The 23738-nt window shown below is 56.9% G+C and overlaps 1 protein-coding gene across 1 annotated transcript in view; it reads right to left on the bottom strand.

Moving 5' to 3' along the window:
* The window catches only part of INPP5D (inositol polyphosphate-5-phosphatase D), an 87977-nt gene that overhangs the window by 51091 nt on the left and 13148 nt on the right, over window positions 1–23738 (bottom strand). The window contains 1 exon segment of the mRNA XM_056121880.1: window positions 17178–17241. Coding sequence (XP_055977855.1) covers window positions 17178–17241 — 64 coding nt within the window.

Below are 23738 nucleotides of genomic sequence, written 5' to 3'. Positions count from 1 at the left end.
CAAGCTTCTCTCTTTGTCCTGTTCTGCATCAACCTAATGGTGCAGGGATTAAGAGCAGAGCAGAGGCAGGCACAGCGGGTGGCGCCTGGCTTGCCAGGAATAGCCCCTGAGTGCAATGACAGATAAAAAGCTGAATTTAACGAGAATCATGAAACTGTAATGAAAATTAAGAAAATGTGATGGGGACTGGGAAACGGAAAGTGACCCCCTACAGTAAACAAGAGAAGGGAGGGAGAAGCATTCCTTTTAGGACCCTAATGAACAGAGTTAAGAGCCCAGCAACCCACAGAATTCCTGGGAGTGTTCTGGGCCCGACAGATTGATGGGTGCACCCGGGAGACGGTTCTGAAGGTGGCACCGGACGGGCGAGATGGACTGACCTGGCTGTTCTCCCTTTGAGTGCCTTAAGGACGTACCATGTGGTACGTCCATTCATTATTTTTTGCCAATTCCCTCTATCTCCTGTTGCACTGATAAGAAGGTAGCCCATCTTTAGAGGATAAAAGGGAGATCCCCTCAGCAAATGGGGCTCCAAGTCTCTTTCTCTCTTTCTCTTCTGACATGGGGTCCTCGGCGCTGAGCCTCTAATAAACTCTCTGTCCTATCCTGAGCTGTCACCTGTCTCTCTCTCTTTCTCTCTCTCTCTTTCTCTCTCTCTCTCTCTCTCTCTGCGCACTCACGGCTCCCGCCAGCACAACACTGAGCACCTCCAGGTGTGCCCCAGCCCTCATCCTTCACCAAGTAACCTTCCTAGTGTCGCGGGGAGAAGACTGGCGAGGTGCTAATGTGGTGGAAAACTGGAAACTCAGTAGCAGGAGAGATCCCTCAGCCAGTCACAGCAACGGGGAGAAAGGCTTCGGACGCGTCTTCACAACTCTAACTGGACTTGGGGGACCCATGCCCACAAGGCCCGGGGCTCTAATGCTGAGACATATCCCCAGGCCCTGGATAAGAAGATGCAGGCACCTAAGGGCTGGTTATCGAAGTCACTTGGGGCATAACGTGCAGCGAACCCCTCCCGCTGGGCATGGGTGGAGGAAGGTGGACGGAGGCCCAAGTTCAAAGCTGGGAGAGGCCGCCAGGACGCAGGGCGGGAGCAGAGACCGGCCCATCCATGGGTGGGAAAGACAGGGGAGCGAAGGGGTGTGGCCTTGACCGGGCACAAACTGAGAGCTTGACAGAAAAAAAAATGATTGTCAGACCCTCAGGATACCCATGCCTTCCCGGGAGAAGTGATGCCCAGTTTTGATTCCCAGATCCCAGAATCCCCGAATGAAAGCGGCTGACTATTAACAAAAAAAAAATTGTAAATTTGCACATGACAACTAAGTCATAAACAAAGGACTCTTTTTTTTTTGTTTGTTTTTTGTTTTAAGTGACAGGCTGGGAAAAAATATTTACAGCACAACTCACCCAAGATTAATATGCAAAGCATATGAAAAGCTTTTTATAATCAGAAAGATTTGTTAAAAAGGGAAAAAGGAACTCGACGAGGAGTATAAATAGGCAATTCACAGGAGAGCAAAAATGCGCGTGCATGCGGGGAGGCTGATTCTCATCTTTCTTTACTGTTTATTTTCTGGGCCACACCCAGAGGTGCTCAGGGCTTATTCCCGACTCTGTGCTCAGGGACCACTCCTGGCACGCTCGGGGACCATGTGTGGTGCCGGGGATCGAACCTGGGTGAGCTGCATGCAAGGCAAACGCCCTCTTCACTACACTAGGGCTCCACTTCCTGATCCTCATTTTTGAGGAGAAAAACGCCAAATGAAATATTGAGAAAGTTTGCTGCCGTGCTGGACACCAATGACCGTCATAGCAGCGGCCAGCAGGGAGAGACGTGGGGTTCAGGGGCTCTGAAAGCACCTTTGGGAGGGCAGTGGGAGCGTCGGCAGCAGGAGACCCTCACCCCCACCCCCGCCTCCGTGCAGTGACAGACCCGTCCCCGTCTCAGAGCACGAGCTGGGCTTGCTGTGGCATTCCGGGCACTGTGGCCAGGAGGAAGCCGTGTGGGTGCCCCTGGGGAAGGCGGTCGGCGGCCTCTGCAGGGGGAGAGAGGGAGCTCCCAGAGCCCAGGCAGGGCAGGGGCAGCTTGGGGAGCGAGGCCCCACGTGGGTCTGAGTGCAACGTATGTGTGAGCCCGGGATCCTGCATGTAAGATACATGAGCATCCATCACCCTGCATGTAATGTATGTGAGGGCCTGAGACCCTGCATGTAATGTGAGCGCACGTGACCCTGCATGGAATGCACATGAGAACCCATGACGCTGCATGTAATGTACATGATGATTGTCTGTGACCCTGTATATAATGCACGTGAGAGCCCGTGACCCTGCATGTAATACATGTGAGAACCCGTTATCTTGCATGTAATGCATGTGAGAACTCGTGACCCTGCATGTGATGTACATGAACACCTGTGACCCTGCATGGAATGCACGTGAGAACCCGTGACCCTACACGTAATGCACGTGAGAACCCGTGACCCTGCATGGAATGTACATGAGTGTCCGTGATCCTGCATGTAATGCACGTGAGAACCCGTAACCCTGCATGTAATGTACATGAGTGTCCGTGACCCTGCATGTAATCACATGAGAGCCCGTGATGCTGAATGAAATGTGAGTATAGCACATGACTGGCTATACTCTATAGGGAAGCCCATTCACATGATCCAGCGTGTTAATGTGCGCAAGAGCCCATGTGCGTGGCCCCTGTGTAATGTTGTGAGTGCCCACATGTGGTGTTCTAGCTTGTAATGTATGTTAGAGCCCACATGCGTGGCCCAGCACGTAATGTGCATGAGAGCCTTGTACGTGGCCCGTCGTGTAATGTACGAGGCTGCTGAGGACAGATTCGCTTTTTCCTTCTGGCCACTGTGGTCATTTCACAAGCCCAACCCAAGCGACCACCCCACCCACCCAGTTTTTGCCCAGGAGGCTGAGAGTCACCCCACATGCTTCCCCTGGAGAATCAAAGTTAAAACCCAGGTTTTTGGACTCCACCCCGGGCTTCCTTCTGGCTCTGTGCTCAGGAGTCACTCCTGGTGACACTCAGGGACACTCAGGATCCGGGTCAGCCACATGCGAGGCAAGCGTCGCAACCCCTGTGGCATCTCGCCAGGAAACGAGTGTATCGGATGTGAATACTGCAGTGTTCAGTGCACAGCGCTGGTCTGGTACACTGACACGCCGTCATCGTCTGCCCTGGTAGGGAGACTTGGCGTAATGAGGATAATGGTTCGTTTATTTCTTTTATGCTCATGGGACCATTACGTTTTAGTCTTTTAGAATAAAACATAATTAAAAATTACATTTATTGGGGATCCACACCTGGTGATTCTCAGGGGTTACTCCTGGCACTGCACCCACGGATCACTCCTGGCGGTGCTCAGGGGACCTTCTGGGATGCCGGGGACAGAACCTGGGTCAGCTGCATGCAAGGCAAGTGCCCTCCCTGCTGTGCTATCGCTCCAGCCCCGCAAATGACTTTTAAATGATTATCATGTGGCATGAGCAGGGGTGTGTGCGTTTATTTTGGAGTGATGAAATGTTCAAGAGTTAAGCAGAGAATTAGCTAAACTTTGGGCTGCTTCTGTCTTAAATAGGGGAGTCAGGTGGGGCCGACTGAGCCTCAGTCTGGGCAGTCTGGGACCTCAAGCCCCAACGGCTGCCTTGCCCAAATGATATTCCAATCGACCTCTCTTCACTGCATCTGTTGGACACCCCAGGTTCCGGAAATCTCAGCCTCAGATTTTGAGATGTTCCCATTCCTTGTAATCATAAAAACAAGAAGAAAGAAAGAAAGAAAGAAAGAAAGAAAGAAAGAAAGAAAGAAAGAGAGAGAAAGAAAAGAGTGGAGAGAAGGAAGGAAGAAAGGAAGGAAGGAAGGAAGGAAGGAAGGAAGGAAGGAAGGAAGGAAGGAAGGAGAGAGAAGGAAAGGAGGGAAGGAAGGAGGAAAGGAGGGAAGGAAGGAAGGAAGGAAGAAAGAAAGAAAGAAAGGAAGAAAGAAAGGAAGAAAGGAGGGAAGGAAGAAGAATGGAGGAAAGAAAGAAAGAAAGAAAGAAAGAAAGAAAGAAAGAAAGAGAGGGGAAGGAAGGAAGGAAGGAAGAAAGGAAGGAAGGAAGGAAGGAAGGAAGGAAGGAAGGAAGGAAGGGAGAGTGGAGGGAAGGAACTAAGGAAGGAAGAAAGAGAAAGAAAGAAAGAAAGAAAGAAAGAAAGAAAGAAAGAAAGAAAGAAAAAGTTCTATTTTGGCTATGGTTTAAGAAACTTGAGCAGTACCAGGGCTGGAGAGAGAGTTCAGGGGCAGGGGACTGGCCTTGCCTGGTTAGGTCCCCGGCGTAACCAATAACCCCCTGAGCGCCGCCAGGAGTGAGCCCAGAGCACAGAGACAGGAGCACGTCCCCGCAAAGCAAGAGCAAAACAAAGCACTGAACAATACCAACGCCTAAAATCGGGGCCACTGAAGGCCCCTTCTGTTATGGGGGACCCGTTGGCTGTGAAGCCCGCTTCTAGCTGCACCGTAGCAGTTCCTCACAACAGTTCCTGTTGCTCTGATGATCGGGTCTTCCCCTTCTCCAGGGACACCAAAGTCCCCCCCGGCCGCCACACACACAGTGATGTCCCTGACAGCTGCTCTCTGGCGTCCCAGACTCCTCCGCTGTGCCCGGGGGCATTTCCCGCGTCTACGCACAGCACTGGCAACCACACTCTCCCCAGCCCCAGCACAAGTATTTAATCCCTCCCTTGGGCTTACTCCGGCTGGCTCCTGGCTGCCCTTGTGAAGTAAGGCTGCAGGGAACAGCTTTGCCCCCGGGAAGGCCCCGCCCGGACATTCACAAATGTGGTCACTTTGCAGCGTCCTTGCTCGTTGCAGAGCCCCTGGCCTGGGCGATCTGCTGCGAGTCTCTCACTGCCACCTGGTCTTCAAACTTTATTTAAAAATGTTGTGTGTGTGTGTGTGGGGGGGGGCAGTGCTCGGGGGTTAGTGCTCCTAGCTCTGTGCTCGGGGCTCATTCAGGACAAGCATACGGTGGAGGGGATGAAATCAGGGCTTTCTGCATGCACTCCTGCCTCCAAGCCATTTCTTCACCCCACTACAATTTTTCTCTTGCATGAAAACTTTCTTGTTTGTTTGTTTGTTTTGCTTTTTGGGTCACACCCAGCAATGCTCAGAGGTTTCTCCTGGCTTTACACTCAGGAATTACTCCTGGCGGTGCTTGGGGGACCATATGGAATGCCGGGGATCGAACCCAGGTCGGTCGTGTGCAAGGCAAATGCCCTACCCGCTGTGCTATCACTCCAGCCCCTCAGGAAAACTTTTAAGATGAAACTTCCGAGCTACTTTTAAGTCTACAAGACGGCATAACTCACAGGAGTCAGGATGAGCTGCAGCATCACCCCATGACTATTATTTTGGGGGGCCCTTGGGTCACATCCACCCCTATTTAGGGCTTATCCGTAGCTCTGCGTCCAGGGGTCACTCCTGGTGATGCTCGGGGGCCCTATGCGAGGAGGGGTGTGGGGGGCCACTCCTGCTGGGGCTTGGGGGAGCGGAGGACACAGTGTGTGTGTTGGAGGCAGGGCTGAGTTCCGGGTTTCACACCCATGAGGCCCCTGTGACTTCACCTGAACACAGCTCTGACCCCCACCTATTAGCTTGGGTCAGTCCTTCCCCCCAGGACTCATTCATTTTATAACCAGTTTGTGTCATTGGCCTCCTTCACCCAATAACTTTCAAGCTTAAAACCGTGCCCACCAAATAAAGGTTGTTGGGAGGATTCTCCCAGGATGGGAGATGCATGGTGAAAGCAGACTATAGACCAAACATGATTGCCACTCAATGCCTCTTTTGCAGACCACAGCACCCAAAAGGAGAGAGAGAACAAAAGGGAATGCCTTGCCACAGAGGCAGGGGGGGATGAGGGGGTTAGGGGGTGAGAGGGGTACCAGGATCAGTGGTGGTGGAAAATGGGCACTGGTGGAGGGATGGGTACTTGATCATTGTATAACTGAAACCCAAGCACAAAAATTTGTAAGTCTACAACTATACCTTATGGTGTCTCACTTATAAAAATTTATAAAAAAAAAAAAAAAACCTTGCCCAGGGCTGGAGCGATAGCACCACGGGTAGGACATTTGCCTTGCACGTGGCTGATCCAGGTTCGATCCCCAGCATCCCATAGGGTCCCCTGAGCACCACCAGGAGTAATTCTGGAATGCAGAGCCAGGAGGAACCACTGTGCATCGCCGGGTGTGACCCCCCCCCAAAAAAAAACACCAAAAAAACCCGTGCCCAGCATCTTCCAGATAACCAGGCATGATACTATTATTATCGTCCACTTTCTGCAACTCACTTCCCTCCAAGGATCAGGGGAACCGTCGACACGTGAACGCTGCCTCTGAGCACCCAAGGGCTTAACACAATGTCTCCCAGGCTATTTTTAGGCTGCCAGAGAGATGACAGGTTCTAAAGCTGAATTTTAGAGAAACGCGTCCCAGGACCAATTTCCTAAGACCCGGGGCATGGTTCCTCATTGGGATTTTATTTCTGTTTTTGTGTTCTCAATGTATACTTCCTCAGGACGTGCCGAGAGGCACGTACTGATCTGCAATAACCCTTTCTCGTAAGAAAGGAAAGGAAGAAAAAAAAAACCCTAATCAAGAAAGTAAGGCGCTGGTTAATTCTTTCGTTTGGTTTTGGGGTCTCAACTGGTGATGCTCAGGGCTTACCCCTGGCTCTGTGATCAGGGATCACGCCTGGTGAGGCCACGTACAAAGCAAGCACCTTAACCCGTCCTATCGCTCTGGCCTGGGGTTCAGCTGACGTCTTATGAAAGAGATAAGACACAGTGACACTCTGATCAGAAATGCGCATCTAGAGAAATTTCAGCAGAACGGTTTTGTTGGGGCTTATACACTGGCACATAGACAGGTAAGAACATGCCCTTTGGGGTGCAAAGCACGCAGTGGGGGGTTGAGGGGTACCAATGGCAGAGCCTCCTGCCCCCGCGCCTGGCTGTCCTCACCGGGGTCCCTTGGAGGGGGCGGGTTGAGTTTCCCTCCCCGCCCCGAGCAGAGTCCCCACAGCCAAAGACCTCTGGAACTAACCACAGACGTGCTCAAGACCATTCTCCATATGTTCGGATGAGCCTCACGCATGAAGGAACTGGCAGAGTAACCCAGGCATGTGGGACCCAGGGCTGAGATCTCTAAGCCTGCTTGGATCGGGACTGGGCCTCCTCCACCCAGATCCCCCATCTTCCAGTAGGTAGACGGTTACACCCACCAACTGCCCCCCGCGCCATGTTATCCCATCAACGGCCAAGACCCAGGGACTATAAAACCTAGTTCCCAAAAGTGCATGGCCGTGACATCTTATTATCTAGTTCTTACTCTTGGAGAACCTGGCCGGCAGGCTACCGAGAGTATCCTGCCCGCATGGCAGAGTCTGGGAGAGAGAGGGAGAGAGAGACAGAGGGAGAGAGAGAGGGAGGGAGAGACAGAGGGAGAGAGAGACAGAGGGAGAGAGAGACGGAGGGAGAGAGAGGGAGGGAGAGACAGGGAGAGAGAGAGGGAGAGAGGGAGAGAGAGGGAGAGAGAGGGAGAGAGAGGGAGAGAGAGGGAGAGAGAGGGAGAGAGGGAGAGGAGAGAGAGACAGAGGGAGAGAGAGGGAGAGGGGGAGAGAGAGGAAGAGAGAGACAGAGATAGAGAGAAACAGAGAGCGAGCGAGAGGGAGAGAGACAGAGAGGAAGAGAGAGACAGAGGGAGAGAGAGGGAGAGAGAGGGAGAGGGAGAGAGAGGGAGAGGGAGAGAGAGACGGAGAGGGAGAGAGAGACGGAGAGAGACAGAGAGGGAGAGAGAGATGGAGAGAGACAGAGAGGGAGAGAGAGATGGAGAGAGACAGAGAGGAAGAGAGAGAAGGAGAGAGAGGGAGAGAGAGAGGGAGAGAGACAGAGAGAGACAGAGAGAGACAGAGAGAGACAGAGAGGGAGAGAGAGAGGGAAGATAAGTGTCTGCTCTAGAGGCAGGCTGGGGGCAGGAGGGGACCTGGGGACGCTGGTAGTGGGAAACGTGCCCTGGTGGAGGGCCGGGTGCTGGAAGCCGTATGACTGATACTCGATCATGAATAACTTTGTAATTGTGTACCTCAACGTGGGTTCAACTGAACTTTTTAAAACATCTGAAAAAAAAAATTAAAGCACTCTGCAGTGTATGGCTCTGGGTGTGGTGTCGGAATTGTGCATGTGAGAAATCCTCATTAACGGTATTGTAAATCACAAAGCCTCAATTAATAATTAAAAAAAAAAAGAAAAGAAAAAGGGCTCGAGTCATAGCTGGGCGCCGCGTCTGTGGCTTCGCATCCAAAAGCCGGAGCTCTCCTCCAGGATGCTTCTCTGAGTGACACTCCAGGGGGGTGCCAACTGGGCACTGACAGCTGCCAGACAAGCTCTTGCACCCCCATCCCCGGGGGAGCTGAGGCTGGGGGTCCCTTCTGCCTGCACTGTGGCTCACCCCCAAGTTCCCCGCTGACCTGGCCTCACCCCACGCCGGCCGCCCCTCAGCCCAGAGCCCTGAGCAGGTTCTGGGACGCGCCCCTCGACCTCTGCTAAGGTCCCCGTCACAGAGTGGCACCCGGGGGCACCAGTGCTCGGGCTGTCGTTAAACCTTGCACCTTTGAGATGTCTGGTTTTGGGGCCACACCCAGCGGTGCTCAGGAGTTACTCCCAGCTCTGTGTTCAGGAAATCATTCCTGGTTGGTTCAGGGACTGTCCGGGATGCCGAGGAATCGAACCCCGGGTCGGACGTGCACAAGATAAGCACCCTCCCTGCTGTACTATCCTGCCGGGTCCCTCTTCTTCACTTTTTTTTTCTTTTTGGGTCACACCTGGCGATGCACAGGGCTTACTCCTGGCTCTGCACTCAGGAGTTACTCCTGGTGGTGCTCAGGGACCCATATGGGCTGCTGGGAATCGAACCCGGGTCGGCCGTGTGCAAGGCAAACGCTCTACCCGCTGTGCTATGGCTCCAGCTCCTTCTTCACATTTTTTATCTTCACATTTTTTTTAAAATTAAAGTTTAGGGGCTGGAGAGAGCACAGCCTTGCACGCGGCCGACCCGGGTTCGATTCCCAGCATCCCATATGGTCCCCTGAGCACCGCCAGGAGTGGTTCCTGAGTGCAGATCCAGGAGTAACCCCTGTGCATCACCCGGTGTGACCCAAAAAGCAAATAATAATAAAAATAATAATAATAATAAAAATAAAATAAAATTTAATTCATTTATTTCCCTTGTGGGGCCAGCCCCGGTGGTACTCAAGGGCTGCTCCTGCTCTGTGCTGGGGGGACCCGAGGCCCAGGGGCACACGGTGGGCCGTGCGGTGCCCCCCAGGTTGGCATCAGCCCACGGGTGGCTCTCCGGGTCCTGGGCTTCTCGTGCTGAACTTCCCTTCCCTTTGCTCCTGCGATGCTCATGGGGTCCTCCTGGGGGTCCGGGTGGGAGCTTAAGCCTCACGCCTCGCCCAGCCTTCTCCGACCCTCTTTTCCCTTTCTCAGAGGGCGAGATGGCGCCCTTCTCCCCTCACCCATGCTGTACACACGCCCCTTCTTCCACCTACGCTCCACACACTTCCTGCACCCTGCTGAGGCCCCAGGGGCAGTGGCGAGCGGGGCGGCCCGAGCATCCCCACCACTCACGTCCTCCTGAAGGAAAGGGAACATTGGGAGCAGACAAACAACCCCTGGGAAACATGCACGGGCCCGTCCCAAGAGGCTGGACGGGTGTCACCGTGTGATGCAAATGGCGACACAGGCAGGAGGGTGCTGACAGGCAGGGCAAGGGGAGTCCTGGGTTACTCAGGAGGACCCAGGGAAGTCCAGGGTTCTCGGGAGGGGTGAGGGTGGCAGAGGGGGGGATGAGGGGGGCAGAGGAGGGGTGAGGGGGACAGAGCAGAGGTGAGAGGGACAGAAGAGAGGTGAGAGAGACAGAGGAGGGGTGAGGGGGCAGAGGAGAGCCACATGGCCCAGGGATAAGTCAGGACCTGTGTGGAGGGGTTTGAAGATGGAGAAACAGGTCAAGGGCTGACGCAAATGGGGGACCCTGGACAGGGCAAGAAAACAGATTCCCTAGGGCTTAGGGCCAGGGAGGCGGAGGGCCGGGGAGGTGGTCCCAGGGCAGGGAGGTGGTCCCAAGCCGGGGAGGTGGTCCCAGGCGGGCAGGTGCAGCAGCCCCAGAGCACAGGCCTTGCAGGCGAGGCCCTGGGGTTAATCCCCAGCACTGCCGAGGAGCAGCGGAAACGGGGGGGGGGGGGGGGGAACAGCCTTGCCCACACCTCGACTTGAGCCCAAGAACATCCGTTTTGCATTTCTGAATCCCGAGCGATCAGCAATAACCGTGTGTTTTTCACACCTCCGTGTCGGTGGGCGTTTGTCCCAGCAGCCCTGGAACAGGGGCGCAGAGTGGACAGGGCCAGCTGGCAGGGGTGGAGGGCAGCAGCAGGAAGGGACGTGGGCGCCCAGGCAGGACAGGGGTCTGGGTGATGGGCAGGGAGGGGCCCAGGCCTGGCCAGCAAAGCTCGGGGAGGCGCGATGTCACCTCGAAGCCTTCCTGGGGAGAGGCACTGAGATGAGTTGGGCGCTGGGAAGATAGTACAGTGGGTAGGGCACTTGCCTTGCGTGCGGATGGCCCTGGTTCAATCCCTGGCACCCCAGCTGGACCCCTGAGCGCTGCTGGGAGTGACCCCCTCACGGAGCCAGGAGTCACTCTTGAGCACCAGTGGGTGTGGCCAACCCCCCAAATGTACTTCATGTATTTTTTATTATTATTATTATTATTATTATTATTATTATTTAGTGATGGGGAGGGAACCCAGGCCACTAAGCCACACCCCTGTCCTGATCTCATGCAGTTGCCGTGAGCGAGGAGACAGCAGACTGAGCATCTGGCCAGGAAACAGGGGAATCAGACTAAGGTGACAGCCAGGTGACAGGGGAGTAGACAGACAGGGACACCCACTGAGGTGGCCGGTTTGGCCCAGGACAGGCCAGTGGTAGGGGGTGAGACATGGGCTCCTCTTACGGGCCTCAGGGTGGCGGCAGATCTGATTCATTCATCCGGACTGAGCGAGGGCAGGAGAGGGGGCAGGGAGGACCGAGTACAGTCCTGTCCGCAGGACCCTCGAGCCCCCGGGCACCACCAGAGCCCCTGAGGAGCACAGAGACCGGAGCACTCCCTGAGCACTGCCGGAAGAGGCCTCCCACCCCAGATACAGAGATAAAGGTCAGCAGTGACCGAGTCCCCATTCTGCATTCCCAGGCGGGGACGGTGAAGAAACAGATCAAGGACTGAGACCCAGCCACTCACGAGCCCCGTCCCCACCCCAGAGGGGCCCCGCTATGCAAAGCGGGTAACACGGAAAACCAGCCCTTTACAACTCCTTATCAGTAAGGGTTTGAGTCACACACCCCTCACACACCAGCCCCTTCTGAGTCACACAAAACGATCCTGGGCAAAATGTGGTTGTGAGTAGAAGTGTCAGAGGGGCTTGGTTAGACCGGAGAGACCGAACAGGGCTTCCAGCACTGGCCTTGCACGTGGGGTTCAATCCCTGGCACCTCGTATGGTCCCCCCCGACGCCTACCAGGAGTGATCCCTGAGCACAAAGCCAGGAGTAAGCCCTGAGCACAGTCAAGTGTTCCTCCACCCCCATGCCCCTTCCTCCCCCCCAAAAAAAGAGCTCTGGCTTAAAGCACTGCCTGGCAAGCATGCGGTCATGAGTTTAAATCCCAGTGTCCCACTTGTAGACCTGCTGTCTGGGGTCCCAGCATCATAAGGGATTTCCAGCCACCCCACACCAAGGACCGTGATACCTGTGTTGTGAACCCCCAGACACCTCTGCCAGGCCCAGCCCACGAGCCCCACTGAGCACTGCACAGGCACCCAGCAGGGGTGTGCGTGTGTGTGTGGGGGGGGGGGCAGAGCCCCAGGAGCACTGCAGCCCGAGGTACAGCCCTGGACAGCAGCAAAGAAGTACATGAGCCACAACCAGCCCACACGGCAGCAGCAACAGCAAAGAGAAGGGGGTGGGCCGGGCCGCAGATAAACCAGGTATGGAGGAAACGCACCCAGTGATGGGTTTTAAGTCACCAAGAAAGTAGAGCAGGCCAGGAGAAAGCAGGAGTGTGTGGGAGTAAGCGGGGGCCCCTGGGGGTGGGCTTTACCCCTGGGAGTCATCGGGCCCCTAGAGGGGGTCTTTACCCCTGGGAGTAAGCGGAGACCCTGGGGGGGCTTTATTCCTGGGATTAAGTGGGACCCCTGTGTGCGGCCGTTTGGGTGAAGGCCAGTAGCTGCTGGTCGGGAGGGCAGGGGTCAGGAGGGCAGCTTCGCCCTTCCGAGACCCAGGCCCAGGGAAGGTGAGTTTTTGGGTCACTTTGGGAATTTCTGTGGTTGAAAACTGAGTGAGGATCGACCAGGCTGGCCGTGTGGAGCCTCCACTGGGGAAAGCTGGGAGGGGCCAGTGTGGTCCCGGCAGCTGGTCACAGAGCCAGGGACACTGGGTCAGAGAGGGCGGGAGTCAGTGACAGAGGTCCCTCTCTCGAGCGGGAGGGACAGGCCAGCGGGGAGGGCGCTCGCCTTGTGCGCAGTGACTAAAGTTCCGTCCCGGCACCCCTAGGGTCCCCTGAGCCCCACCTGGAGTGATCCCTGAGCGCAGAGCCAGGGCCAGGGTGGCTGGGGATGTCCCCCTCCCGAACGACACAGAAAAGGTTGCCACTCTCGGATGGCCCACGGTCCACGGGCTCCGTTCAGAGGAGGTGTCAGAAAAGCCGGGCGCAGTGCCTGGCTTGGGGAGAGCACCCCACTGTGAGCACCTCCTCCCAGCTGGGCCACTCTGTCTGGCGGATCTGGTAGCATCACTGAGAGCCCAGGGCCTGCCCATCTTCCTGCCCAGCCTCTGCACCAGGCCCTCCTGCCGCAGGTGCCAGCCTCCTGCCCACCCGAACACGCCCTCCCCCTTGGGCGACCCCCAGCCCTGACCCCAGCGAGGCCAGGGCCAGCAGCCTCAGGGACACCAGGGACATGGGAGGCAGAGACACATTGCAAACAGAGCAGGGAAGAAAAAGGATCTGCAGCCATAGAGAGTCGGGGGAGGGAAAGGGGCCCACACTGGATCCCCACACGGAGCCCACAAGGCCCCTCTGGACGCAGAATGCTGCCTCTCTGAAGGCAGGGAGGCCTCCCCACGGGATCTGGGGGAAACCCTGGCCCGGCCCTAAGCTTTAGCCCTGTAATTCCCTTTGGGACATGAAGGCAAAGAACTGGAAGACTGGGGCTGGAGCAATAGCACAGTGGGGAGGGCGTTTGCCTTGCACACAGGCCGACCTGGGTTCGATTCCCAGCATCCCATATGGTCCCCCAGTACCGCCAGGAGTAATTCCTGAGTGTAGAGATAGGAGTACCCTGTACATCGCTGGATGTGACCCAAAAAGCAAAAGAAAGAAAGAAAAAAAAGAACTGGGAGATGATTTGAGATTTTCGGGAGCTTGGGAGATGTGTCAGAGAGGAAACGGGGAGGGAAGGCCCTTGCTGGCAGGCAGCCACACTGGGCACGACCCCGGTTCGAACCCCCACATCCGGTCAGTCTACTGAGCACAGAGCCAGCGGGAGCCCTAAGCACTGCCCAGCAGGCCACACGACCCCAGGAAACAAGCGAACAAATTAGACGCAGAAAGCCCAGGCTTCTGGGGGTTGGGTCAGGGCTCTGAGGCAGGGCTGCTCACCCACACCTGTCAGACCCACGCCTGTCACCGTGGCCACCCGCCAGACTTGATCCCTGGACACTGTGTCACCTGCCAGATGTGATCACTGGACACTGTGGTCACCTGCGAGGCTTGGTCCTTGGACATTGGTCACCAACCGGGCTTGGTCACTAGATACTGTGGTCACCTGCCAGACTCAGCTGCTGGACACTATGGTCACCTACCAGGCTCAGTCACTGGACACTGTTGACACCTGCCAGACTCGATCCCTGGACACTGTGGCCACCTATCAGGTTCGGTCGCTGGACACTGGTCACCTGCCAGGCTCAGTCACTGGACACTGGTCACTTGGCAGGCTTGGTCACTGGACACTGTGGCCACCTGGCAGACTTGGCCACTGTCACTGTGACACCTGCCAGGCTCGGTCCCTGGTCTCCACGGCCTGCTGGCAGGAGTCATCGGCGAGGGGGCCCGGCCCCACTGGCTTTGCTGCCCGCCCGCCCCATCAGGAAGCGTGTGGCAGACCCTTGGCCTCGCGGGCTGGCCACCCAGAACAATGCCAGCTGCCACCCTCTTCCTGAGCGGAAGGACAGCGGCCCGGCTCCCCGGGCTGCCGCAGAGCTGAGTCTCGGCCCAAGTGGTGGGGGCTGAGTCCCAGCTCCCATCCCCACTGGCGGTCAGGCCGGCGGCCAGTTCCTGTCTGGCTCTCAGTCAGTCTCCTGGACACAGTCTCCGCCCTGCCCGGACCGGAAACTCACAGCGGATAAGGCAGGAGGCGGAATGTGTGTGTGGGTGGCTGCCTCTGTCTCCCACTTGCCCAGCGAGGAGCTGACAGGTGCCGGGGGGGGGGGGGTAGGGGGGCTTCAGCCCCTCGCCCCGCACCCCCCACCCTGCCTGCTTAAGAGGGGCCTGTCGGAAGGCAGCGGACACCCCAGCCCAGTCTTGTCCACTCACAGGCCCCTGTGTCCTCCCTCTGAGGCATTGGGAGAGCCCAGTGGTGGCGGGGGAGGGGCTCAGACCCCGGGACTGCAGCCCCGCCACCCCAGGACCCCCACTGTGGTCAGTGCCCCCCAAGGCCCGGCATGCAAGCTGGGCCCCAGAAAGTCCTCAGGGTGGGAGAGTGGTGAGGGGATCATCCCCCGGACCTCTAGAACTTTCCTGGCCCCTTCCTGCCCGCTATTCTGTGGAAACAGACCCCCAGCACTGACCTAGCCCCCCCTCCCCTCTTCCCCTCCCTCCCCTCCTCTTCACTTTCTTTCCTCTGCCGTCCTGGTACTAAGGGGGGGCGGTGTCACGGGGGCTGGGTGGGGGCTCCCTGCATTCTGTCCGGGCCCCACCAGGGCCCGCGTCGTCCGGCCTGAGGGCAGGGTCTGCTTTAGCCCAGGGTCCCCAGGGAAGGCAGGATGGACACCCCCCCCCCTGGACGAGCCCCTTGGTCTCCTCTGCAGGGACAAGGCCCTTCTTCCCCTGTCCTTCCTGGGGAAGGGGGTCCCTGTCCAGCCAGTCACACAATGCCGGGGGGTGCCGAAGGGAGAAGGGTGGGCCGGGAGGACCCCTGTCTGGAGCGGGGCGGGGCAGTGGGGCTCCCCCAGGCTCACGTCCCCCAACCTGGGTATGGAGGTCCCAGGAAGGCCTCAGAGACGAGGCTGGGGTAGGGGCGGGCCCAGCTGCACCTCCACGGGGAGCCCCAGCGCCCAGCGACGCGGCGGCTGAGTTATTTAGAAACTGCGGCCGAGCTCAGAAAAGAGCGTGAGGTTTCACACCGCGAGAAAAGAGGAACTGGGCTGAGACAAGGCGTCACGAGCCCGGCCTGGGCTCGCCGGAGCCCCGAGCCAGCGAGCGCCTCCACGTCCCAGGGGCCCGGGGGTGGGGTGGTTGGGAGGCGTCACTTGGGTCGGGGCGGCTGTCGGGTGGGGCTCCCCCCACTCGGGTGACCTGCGTGGGCCCAGGACAGGTGTGTGTGGGGAGGTCTGGGTCTGAGCAGGTGCTCCCCCCCTCCCGGAGTCTATCCCGGTGAGGCCGCGCAGGGCCCCCCAGGTCCTTCCTCTGTGAACCCACAAAAGCCGCCCACGCCCTGCACGCGTCAGCCAGAGCCGGTGACCCTCCTCCGGGGTTGCCAAAGGCAGGACACGCCTGGCTCTGAAGCGGCTGGACAGACCGGCCTGCTGGTCAGGCCGTGGGTGTGGCCGGGAGCTGGAGGAAGGAAGGTCAGAAGCTAGCAGAGAGGGCAGAGGCGCCGGCCGGCCAGGGACTCGCCTTCACACGCCTTCCTTTCAGGCCCGGCCGGCAGACTGGCCACTTCCCACCGCGGGGGCCAGGGCAGGGAGCCCACTGGCGGCCCCAAGGTTGTCCGTGCAGGCTCCTTCAGGGGTGCAGTGCTCTGAGGGCGGAGATCCCGGCCCACCCCAGGCGGGCGCTGGAGAGGCTCGCCAGGGGCTGGTTCTAGGGTGTCGGCTGGGCCCTGCCCCTCCCACAATGTACCCCCCAACCCCCGACAGGAAGGTCCCGGGAGGCTGACGGTTCCGGGTCTCATCTGTGTGGCCCCCCTGGGGTCTGTCTACACTCAGAGCCCAGGTGTCTCTTCTTGAAGCCCCACACAGTGCCCGGGGGCCTCCTCGGCTCTCCCCAAGGCCAGCTCTGCCCAATGCATCGTCCTTGTGGTCGTGGGGGTAAGGGACCGTGACCCCCTCAGGCCCCCCTCGGCCACTGTCCTGTCTACAGAAACCCCTGGGTCACGTGGCCGCTCCTCCTCTGGCACACGGGGGCACAGCCCTGTCCCCGGCCCGGCATCCCTGCCCCGAGAGCACGGCCCGGCCACCAGCTGTGCGCTCAGCGCCATTCGATAAAAATAACTTCTGGGGCCGCCTCCCAGGCCCTTTCACACACTGTGGTCACACAAAGCCTCGGTGGCTGTCAGGCAAACGGCACCCACACGTGGCGTTGGGGGTGTCCGGCTCTATACCTCCACCACGGCTGGGACCCCCTGGACGCTGACCTGGGGCTGCTGGAGGCTTCCCGGGTGGCCGGGGGTGGGGGGGGTCAGTTCCCCAAGGTGCTAGCCCGGCCTGGGCTCCCTCACCCCACCCCACCCCCGCTTCGGGCTCTGTTCCCGCCACTCCTCCAAGCTCACGGAAGAGAAACTGCCTCCCGCTGCCTCCCTTTCCTCACTTTCCCTTGACCGTCACCCACAAACTCTCTCCTGGCCACCTGACCCTGCTCCCTGGGTCATGGCACCGGGTACTCTGCAGGGAGACAAGCGTCGTCCCCCGTTCCCAGGGGTTGGGGGTCGAGAGACTGCAGCCATCCTGTGGGTTCTCCTCCTCCTCCTCCTCCTCCTCCTCCTCCTCCTCCTCCTCCTCCTCCTCTTCCTCCTCCTCCTCCCTCTCTGCACCTCCCAGTGCTCCCTGAAACCCTCGGGCTTACCTGGACGGTGAATTTACCCTCCTCATTGGGCAAGATTCTGTAGGTGTAGACGCAGTTCCGGAACCTGCGACAGACCAAAGCCTTCATTAGAACGTGCCAGAAAGCCTTTTCCTTAAGTCTGGGCCCCATAGCCCTGACCGACCCGCCCCAACCCACTCCTGCCCCATGGCCCGGGCCAGCAGGGAGCGTCAGGAAACCATGACTGGGTCTTTGGGGCCCCAGAAGGCCGCAGCTCTGGTCTGGGTTCTGCACGCGCCCCTCTGCAGAGAGAGGAGCTGCTGAGAAGGGCTCCGAGGCAGCTGGGGCGGAGAGACCCCCAAAGCCCACCCCACCCCCTCTTAGGGCTCCCTCCCTGCAGATGTGACCCCACCGGGTTCACTGTCGCTAAAGCTGGTCACCACCTTCCAAACACCCAGATTTCTCCTGCTGGTGAATGAGCCCCTGGAGCTGGAGGGGGATGTGTTGGAGACCCCTTCTCTCCCTGGGAGCCCACCTTGCTCTGGGGACCCCCTCTCTCCCTGGGAGCCCACCTTGCTCTGGGGATCCCCTCTCTCTCTGGGAGCCCACCTTGCTCTGGGGACCCCCCTTCTCTCCCTGGGAGCCCCCTTGCTCTGGCCCAGGGGTCACCAGTGTGAGGAAGAGGAAGCGTCTCTCACTGTCTCGTGGAGAGAGGCACCCCGGGAGGGGGTCGTGAGGAGGCCGCCCTGGGAGCCCGCTGGCCGCAGACACCCACCCCTTCAGAGAGTGACTGCTCCCAGGGGTGAGGGAGCTGGGGGTCTGCGGGGGGTTATTCTCCTCGCTGGGACTGTTCCTTCACCTCCCCCTCCCCCCACGCTCTCCCCACTCCCCCACGTGGCGCTCCCCTCAGCCCCGAAGCATTCCACTCCCTCAGCCCTGCATCCCCTGCGTGCCCTCAGACATTTGTGTTTCTGCGGGAGAAAGACCTGCAAGGGGCAGAGAAGTCTCTCTCTCCCGGAAGCATCTTCCTCTCCCGTTTCCTAGCACCCGGCATCTGGGGCTCACAGCCGTGCCGCGTGAATTGTCCCTGAATGAAGCACGCCTCACTCTGTACCCAGGCCTGGTCCATCTCGCTGTGTGGATCCTGCTTGTCCCACCCCAAATGCTCTTCCCAAGTCCACGCTGCGTGGCCTACAGCCCTCCCTGGGGCTGGACGGTGTCAGTCGCTGCCAGCCCCGTCTCTGGGGACAGCCCGGACTGATGGCTGTGGTCATAAATTTTGTTCCTCCTCAGGTAGGTGGGGATGGGGTCCCCTGCTCCGAGCAGGCTGGGGCGGGGGGTGGTGGCAGGTTCTGGGAGGGGGTGGTATTGGGGACCCGCTCAGGGCAGGACCTGTGAAGCACCCCCGGGCTGAGAGCCATCAGCCAGTGTGAAGAGATCTCTGGAAGGGGCTGGAGCCATAGCACAGCGGGGAGGGCGTTTGCCTTGCATGCGGCCGACCTGGGGACCTGGGTTCGATTCCCAGCATCCCATATGGTCCTCCGAGCACTGCCAGGAGTAATTCCTGAGTGCAAGGCCTAGGCATTGCCGGGTGTGACCCAAAAAGGGGGAAAAAAAAATCTCTCTGGGGAGAGCAACGTAGTCGCTTTATTTTTCTTCTACTTTGCCCTCCCGGGAGGAGCCGGGCCATTTTCCTCCCGCGAACAGGATGTGAAAGCGTGTGCAGGCCCACGCCCTTCAACGGCCGTTATCAGGAGCTGTCATCTCTGCACGAGCCGTGACAGGAGCCTGTCAGCGCTGTCATCTGCCTTCACCCGGAGGTGGCCGTTCTCAGCGGCTGGCAGCTTTCGTTTCTTTTCATTTTCTTTCAAGCCTCTCTCGGGCTTCCTCTGTCAGGGCCGATGTGCTCCGGAGTTCCTCATTCTGGACGCCGCTCACCGGGTTTTTATCGCACCGGCTAGAGGTTTGCGTCAGGCAATCTCATGCTCTTTCGTGACCTATGAACCGAGGGAGGGTGGCCTGGGAGCGTGCGGTTTCTTCGTTTTTCTCTCTCGGTCCTTCCCCTCGGCGCGCCTGTTCCCTGTCTCCAGGGCCAGGGCCTGGCAGTGCCCACAGTTGGCTCACCCGCGGCAAGGATGAGTCACTTCCCCTGCCAAGTCACCTCCCAGAGACATCCCAGACAGAACAACCGCGAGGGTCTCATCCCACCCAGCTGAGGCCCCTTTGCTGTCCTGGGAGCAGGTGTTTCCCGCCCTCCGGCTGAGATGCTCATGAGGCCAGAGCCTGAATGCTCCTGTGTGGGAGACGGCCCAGCGGGGCCGTTATCATCGGCCCTCAGCCGTGCCACGGGGGCAGGGCCAGCGAAAGTTGCCGCCTGAAACCGGAAGGCCCTTCAGCTCATCAAATGCGGCCGACGCGCTTTGAAGCCTTTTCCAAAGATGTTCGAGAAACACTGCAACAAGGAACGAGCCCCACGCGACTCAAACAAATCGGCATGCAAACACAGGGCAATCAGAAGGGTGGGGACAGCCCCCAGAGGCTCCGCTGCATTCCAGGGCATGAATCCTGCCTCCCTGCTGGTCCTGTAGAGCTTCAAGGGAAAAGGCTGTGCACCCCCGCCCCCCGCCACCCCCTACCCCTCAGACCCACACAACCTTGGAACAGCCCCGTGGGGCGCAGGGGCCTGCAGGGGGGTGGGCTTTGCTTGGCCCCTCCTCGGGACACACATCACTCTGGTCCCACGTGCAGACAGGTTCATACGTGCTCACATGTGCACACACGACATGTACACACACTTCTGTGCACAGGACCCATCTACAAACACACACACACACACACACACACACACACACACACACACACACAGTCTTACAGGCCGAATGCTTAGAGCGAAGAGCCCACAGCTGGCTGGTCTCTGCGGCCCCCTGCCCCAGGATGGAGCCCAGGCAGCATCCACTGTGGCCGGGGTAAGGCACGGGAGATGCTTGGTGGGAAGCCACGTCCGCACCAACCCTCAGGGGAAAGGGCTGGGGTCGAGGGAAGTAGGAAGGAGCCACACAGCGTTGGACTCTTGAAAAAGAATTCTAGTTCTGCAGCTCTTCCTAGCCAAATAAATACTGCCAGTAACATCCCTTGCCATGGGGAACACGAAGAAAAAGGAACATGGCACAAGAAAGATGGGATTTTGTCCTCAAAATGTAAGAGCAACAGGGATTTCTGAAAGGACAGGTCATTATTTAACCTCTCGGCCATTAGTTGTTTGTTTGTTTGTTTGTTTGTTTTTATCACACCTGGTGATGCACAGGGGTTCCTCCTGGCTCTGCACTCAGGAATTACCCCTGGCGGTGCTCAGGGGACCATATGGGATGCTGGGAATTGAACCCGGGTCGGCCGCGTGCAAGGCAAACACCCTACCTGCTGTGCTATCACTCCAGTCCCCTCTTGGCCATTTGAGACATTTGTTTGTTTTTGTTTGTTTGTTTGTTTTCAGTCCTGCCCGGCAATGCCCAGTACTCCTGGCTCTGTGCTCAGGAGTTTCTCCTGGTGGTGCTTGAGGGATCATAGGGGACACCGGGGATCAAACCCTGGTCCGCCACATGCAAGGTAAGCACCCTCCCCACTGGGCTGTCACTCCAGCCCTAAGACAGATCATTCTTTAAAATATAACGGCCAACTCTATCAAAAAACAGGGCAAGAAATAAGCAGAAACTTCCTCAAAGAAGATAAAGGGATGGCCAAAAGGTACACGAAAACAATGTTCTGTTGATTATTTCTGACCAGAGGAGAACATCATCATCTGCTCTCTGATGACTCATCAGCGAGCAGCGATCAATCACTGATCACCGTCATCATCGATCAGCAATCATCCGAGAAAGGCAAATCCAAACAAGAACGAGATAACATCACACAGCAGTGAGACAGGCACACGTCACCAAGAACGAAGAACGAAAGCAAGTGTTCCGTGAGAGTGGGGGAAAGGTACCCCTGCTCGCTGTTGCTGGGAATGCACACTCGTCTAGCCTTTTTGGAAAACAATAGGAACATTTCTCAAAAAAAATAAATAAATAAAACAAAAAAACGCGGAAGTGAGCTGACATGTGACCCAGCAGTTCCAATTCCTGGCCTCTACCTCATGGGCCAAAACCCTCCATTCAGAAAAGACATTTGCACTCCTACGTTCGTTAGCCAAAATCTAAACACAACCCAAGTGCCCAAGAACAGGTGCCTGGAAAAAGAGACAAGGGCATACAGATATAATAGAATATTACTGGGCTGTAAGGGAAGACAAAATCAGCAATTCGAGGCCACATGGATAGATCTGGAGAGCATCGCTCCGAGAGAAGTAACGGAAGCCCCAAAGCAGCAGAAACTTTTGAAAACTTGTGTTTTAGTAAGATGCTCACCACAAGAGGCTGGGGGAGGTGGGGACTGGGACACTGGGACAAAGGTGGAAGGAAGTGGACCCTCTGGTGGAGGAGAGGTGCCAGAATGATCTATGCGAGAAACCCACAAGAACATGATCGTGAACCATGGTGCCTGAGAGTTAAACGTACACGTGTACAGCAAATAGATGTAATAAAAGGGCCAGGAAGACGCTCCGTGAGCAGACCTCACACGCAGCGGGCCTGGGTTCCAGCCGTGGCACCAGGTGGTCCCCCGAGTACCCCTGGGAGTGACCCATGAGCACCACTGTCTGTACAGCCCAGAAATCAAAACCATAGCACTGTCCTCCTGGTGATCATTGATTTGCTCGAGTGGGCCCAGTAACGTCTCCATTGTGAGACTTCTTGTTACTGTGTTTGGAATATCGAATATGTCATGGGTAGCTTGTCAGGCTCTGTCGTGAGGGCGAGATACTCTCAGTAGCTTGCCGGGCTCTCAAGAATAATAAGAACCAAACATACGGTTAGCAGAAAAAAAGCAGCAGAAAATTAACTAGGAAACCTGACAAAGAGAATAAGGGAAAGAGGGATGTTTTCCTTTGTCCTCATCTGCGTTGTCGTCCTCCACACACCCCTGTATCCTGGAGGCCAGCCAGGAGGTGGTGCCACCAGCTAGGACCCAGGGAGGGTTTGCAGGAGAGGGGGATGAGACAGCACTGTAGTGCCCCACCCCACCCTGCAGAGGGTCTTTCTTCCTCCGGGGAAACACAGCATGGGGGGTGGGGGGCCACCGGGGTCAGGGCTGGTTCCCTCCCTGGCTGGTTCAGGGGCTGGTTCAGCACCATCCCAGTGTGCCGAGCCAGCCATGCCCGTGATCCCTCTGAAACATGCCACCTGCTTCCTGCGAGGGTCCTGGGTGACAGGGGATGCATCCAAAGGCTGTATCTTAGGTTTAAAAATCAGAATATTGCATACTAACTAGCATGCCAGAAAATTAGGAAAACCTCACCAAAGGGACTGAAAACACACACGCGCACACACAAACACACATACATGCACACACACAAACAACACACACACATGCATATATACACATGCATGCAAACACATGCAGGCACGAACACACACGTGCACACACATATTCATGCACACACACAATCACACCTTCCTAGAAGGGATGTGAGAGGAGGCAGGAAATGAAGAAATCAACACCAAAGAAAGAAACCAAGGTCAATATTACAAGAATTTTCTTTGTGAATAGCTCTGAGAAGCTGTTTTGCAAACTGAAGCGAGAAATCCCTAAAGAGGAGGAAAATGCCTGTGTCCATGGACGTCGCAGGGGGAGCTGAGAGAGGGGACACAGCTGGAGCTAGCCCGCGGCCAACCTCAGAGCACGCAGCCCCCCAGACACACGGACAAAAGCCAAGCACAGTTCTGAGTGCAGCAGAAAGCAACAGTCATTGCCAAGACCCATTCATTGCAGTCCTTCAACAATGGTCATTTTTCACTAGGAAATGGAAACACATCCCCTGATCATGGATAGGGAGGGTTAACATTATCAAAATGGCAATACTGCCCAAAGCACTATACAAATTTAATGCAGTCCCTATCAGGATACCCATGACCGTTTTCAAAGAAATAGACAAAACACTCCTAAAATTCATATGGAACAATAAACCCCCCACGAATAGCTAAAGCAATCCTTGGGGAAAAGAAGATGGGTGGCACCACCCTCCCCAACTTCAAACTGTACTACAAAGCAGTAGTAATTAAAACAGCATGGTATTGTGCTAGAAACAGACCTGCAGACCAATGGAACAGAGTTGAATAGTCTGTCACAGACCCCCAAATATATGGCCACTTAATCTTTGACAAAGGAGCAAGAAATGTGAAGTGGAACAAGGAAAGTCTCTTCAACAAGTGGTGCTGGAAAAACTGGAGAGCTACCTGCAAAAAAATGAACTCTGACCTCTGTTTAATGCCAGGCACAAGTCAGATCAAAGTGGATTAAAGACCTCAATATCAGGCATGAGTCCATAAGGTACATAGAGGAAAATGTAGGCAGAACTCTCCACGACACTGAAGCTAAAAGCATCTTTAAGGATGAAATATCACTGACCATGCAAGTGGAAGCAAACATAAACAAATGGGACTACATCAAACTAAGAAGCTTCTGCACTTCAAAAGAAACAGTGACCAAAATACAGAAAGAGCCCACAGA

Source organism: Sorex fumeus, unplaced genomic scaffold (genome assembly GCF_029834395.1).
Source record: "Sorex fumeus unplaced genomic scaffold, SorFum_2.1 ptg000005l, whole genome shotgun sequence".
Taxonomy (NCBI): domain Eukaryota; kingdom Metazoa; phylum Chordata; class Mammalia; order Eulipotyphla; family Soricidae; genus Sorex; species Sorex fumeus.
This window is presented reverse-complemented; position numbering and strand designations above follow the sequence as displayed.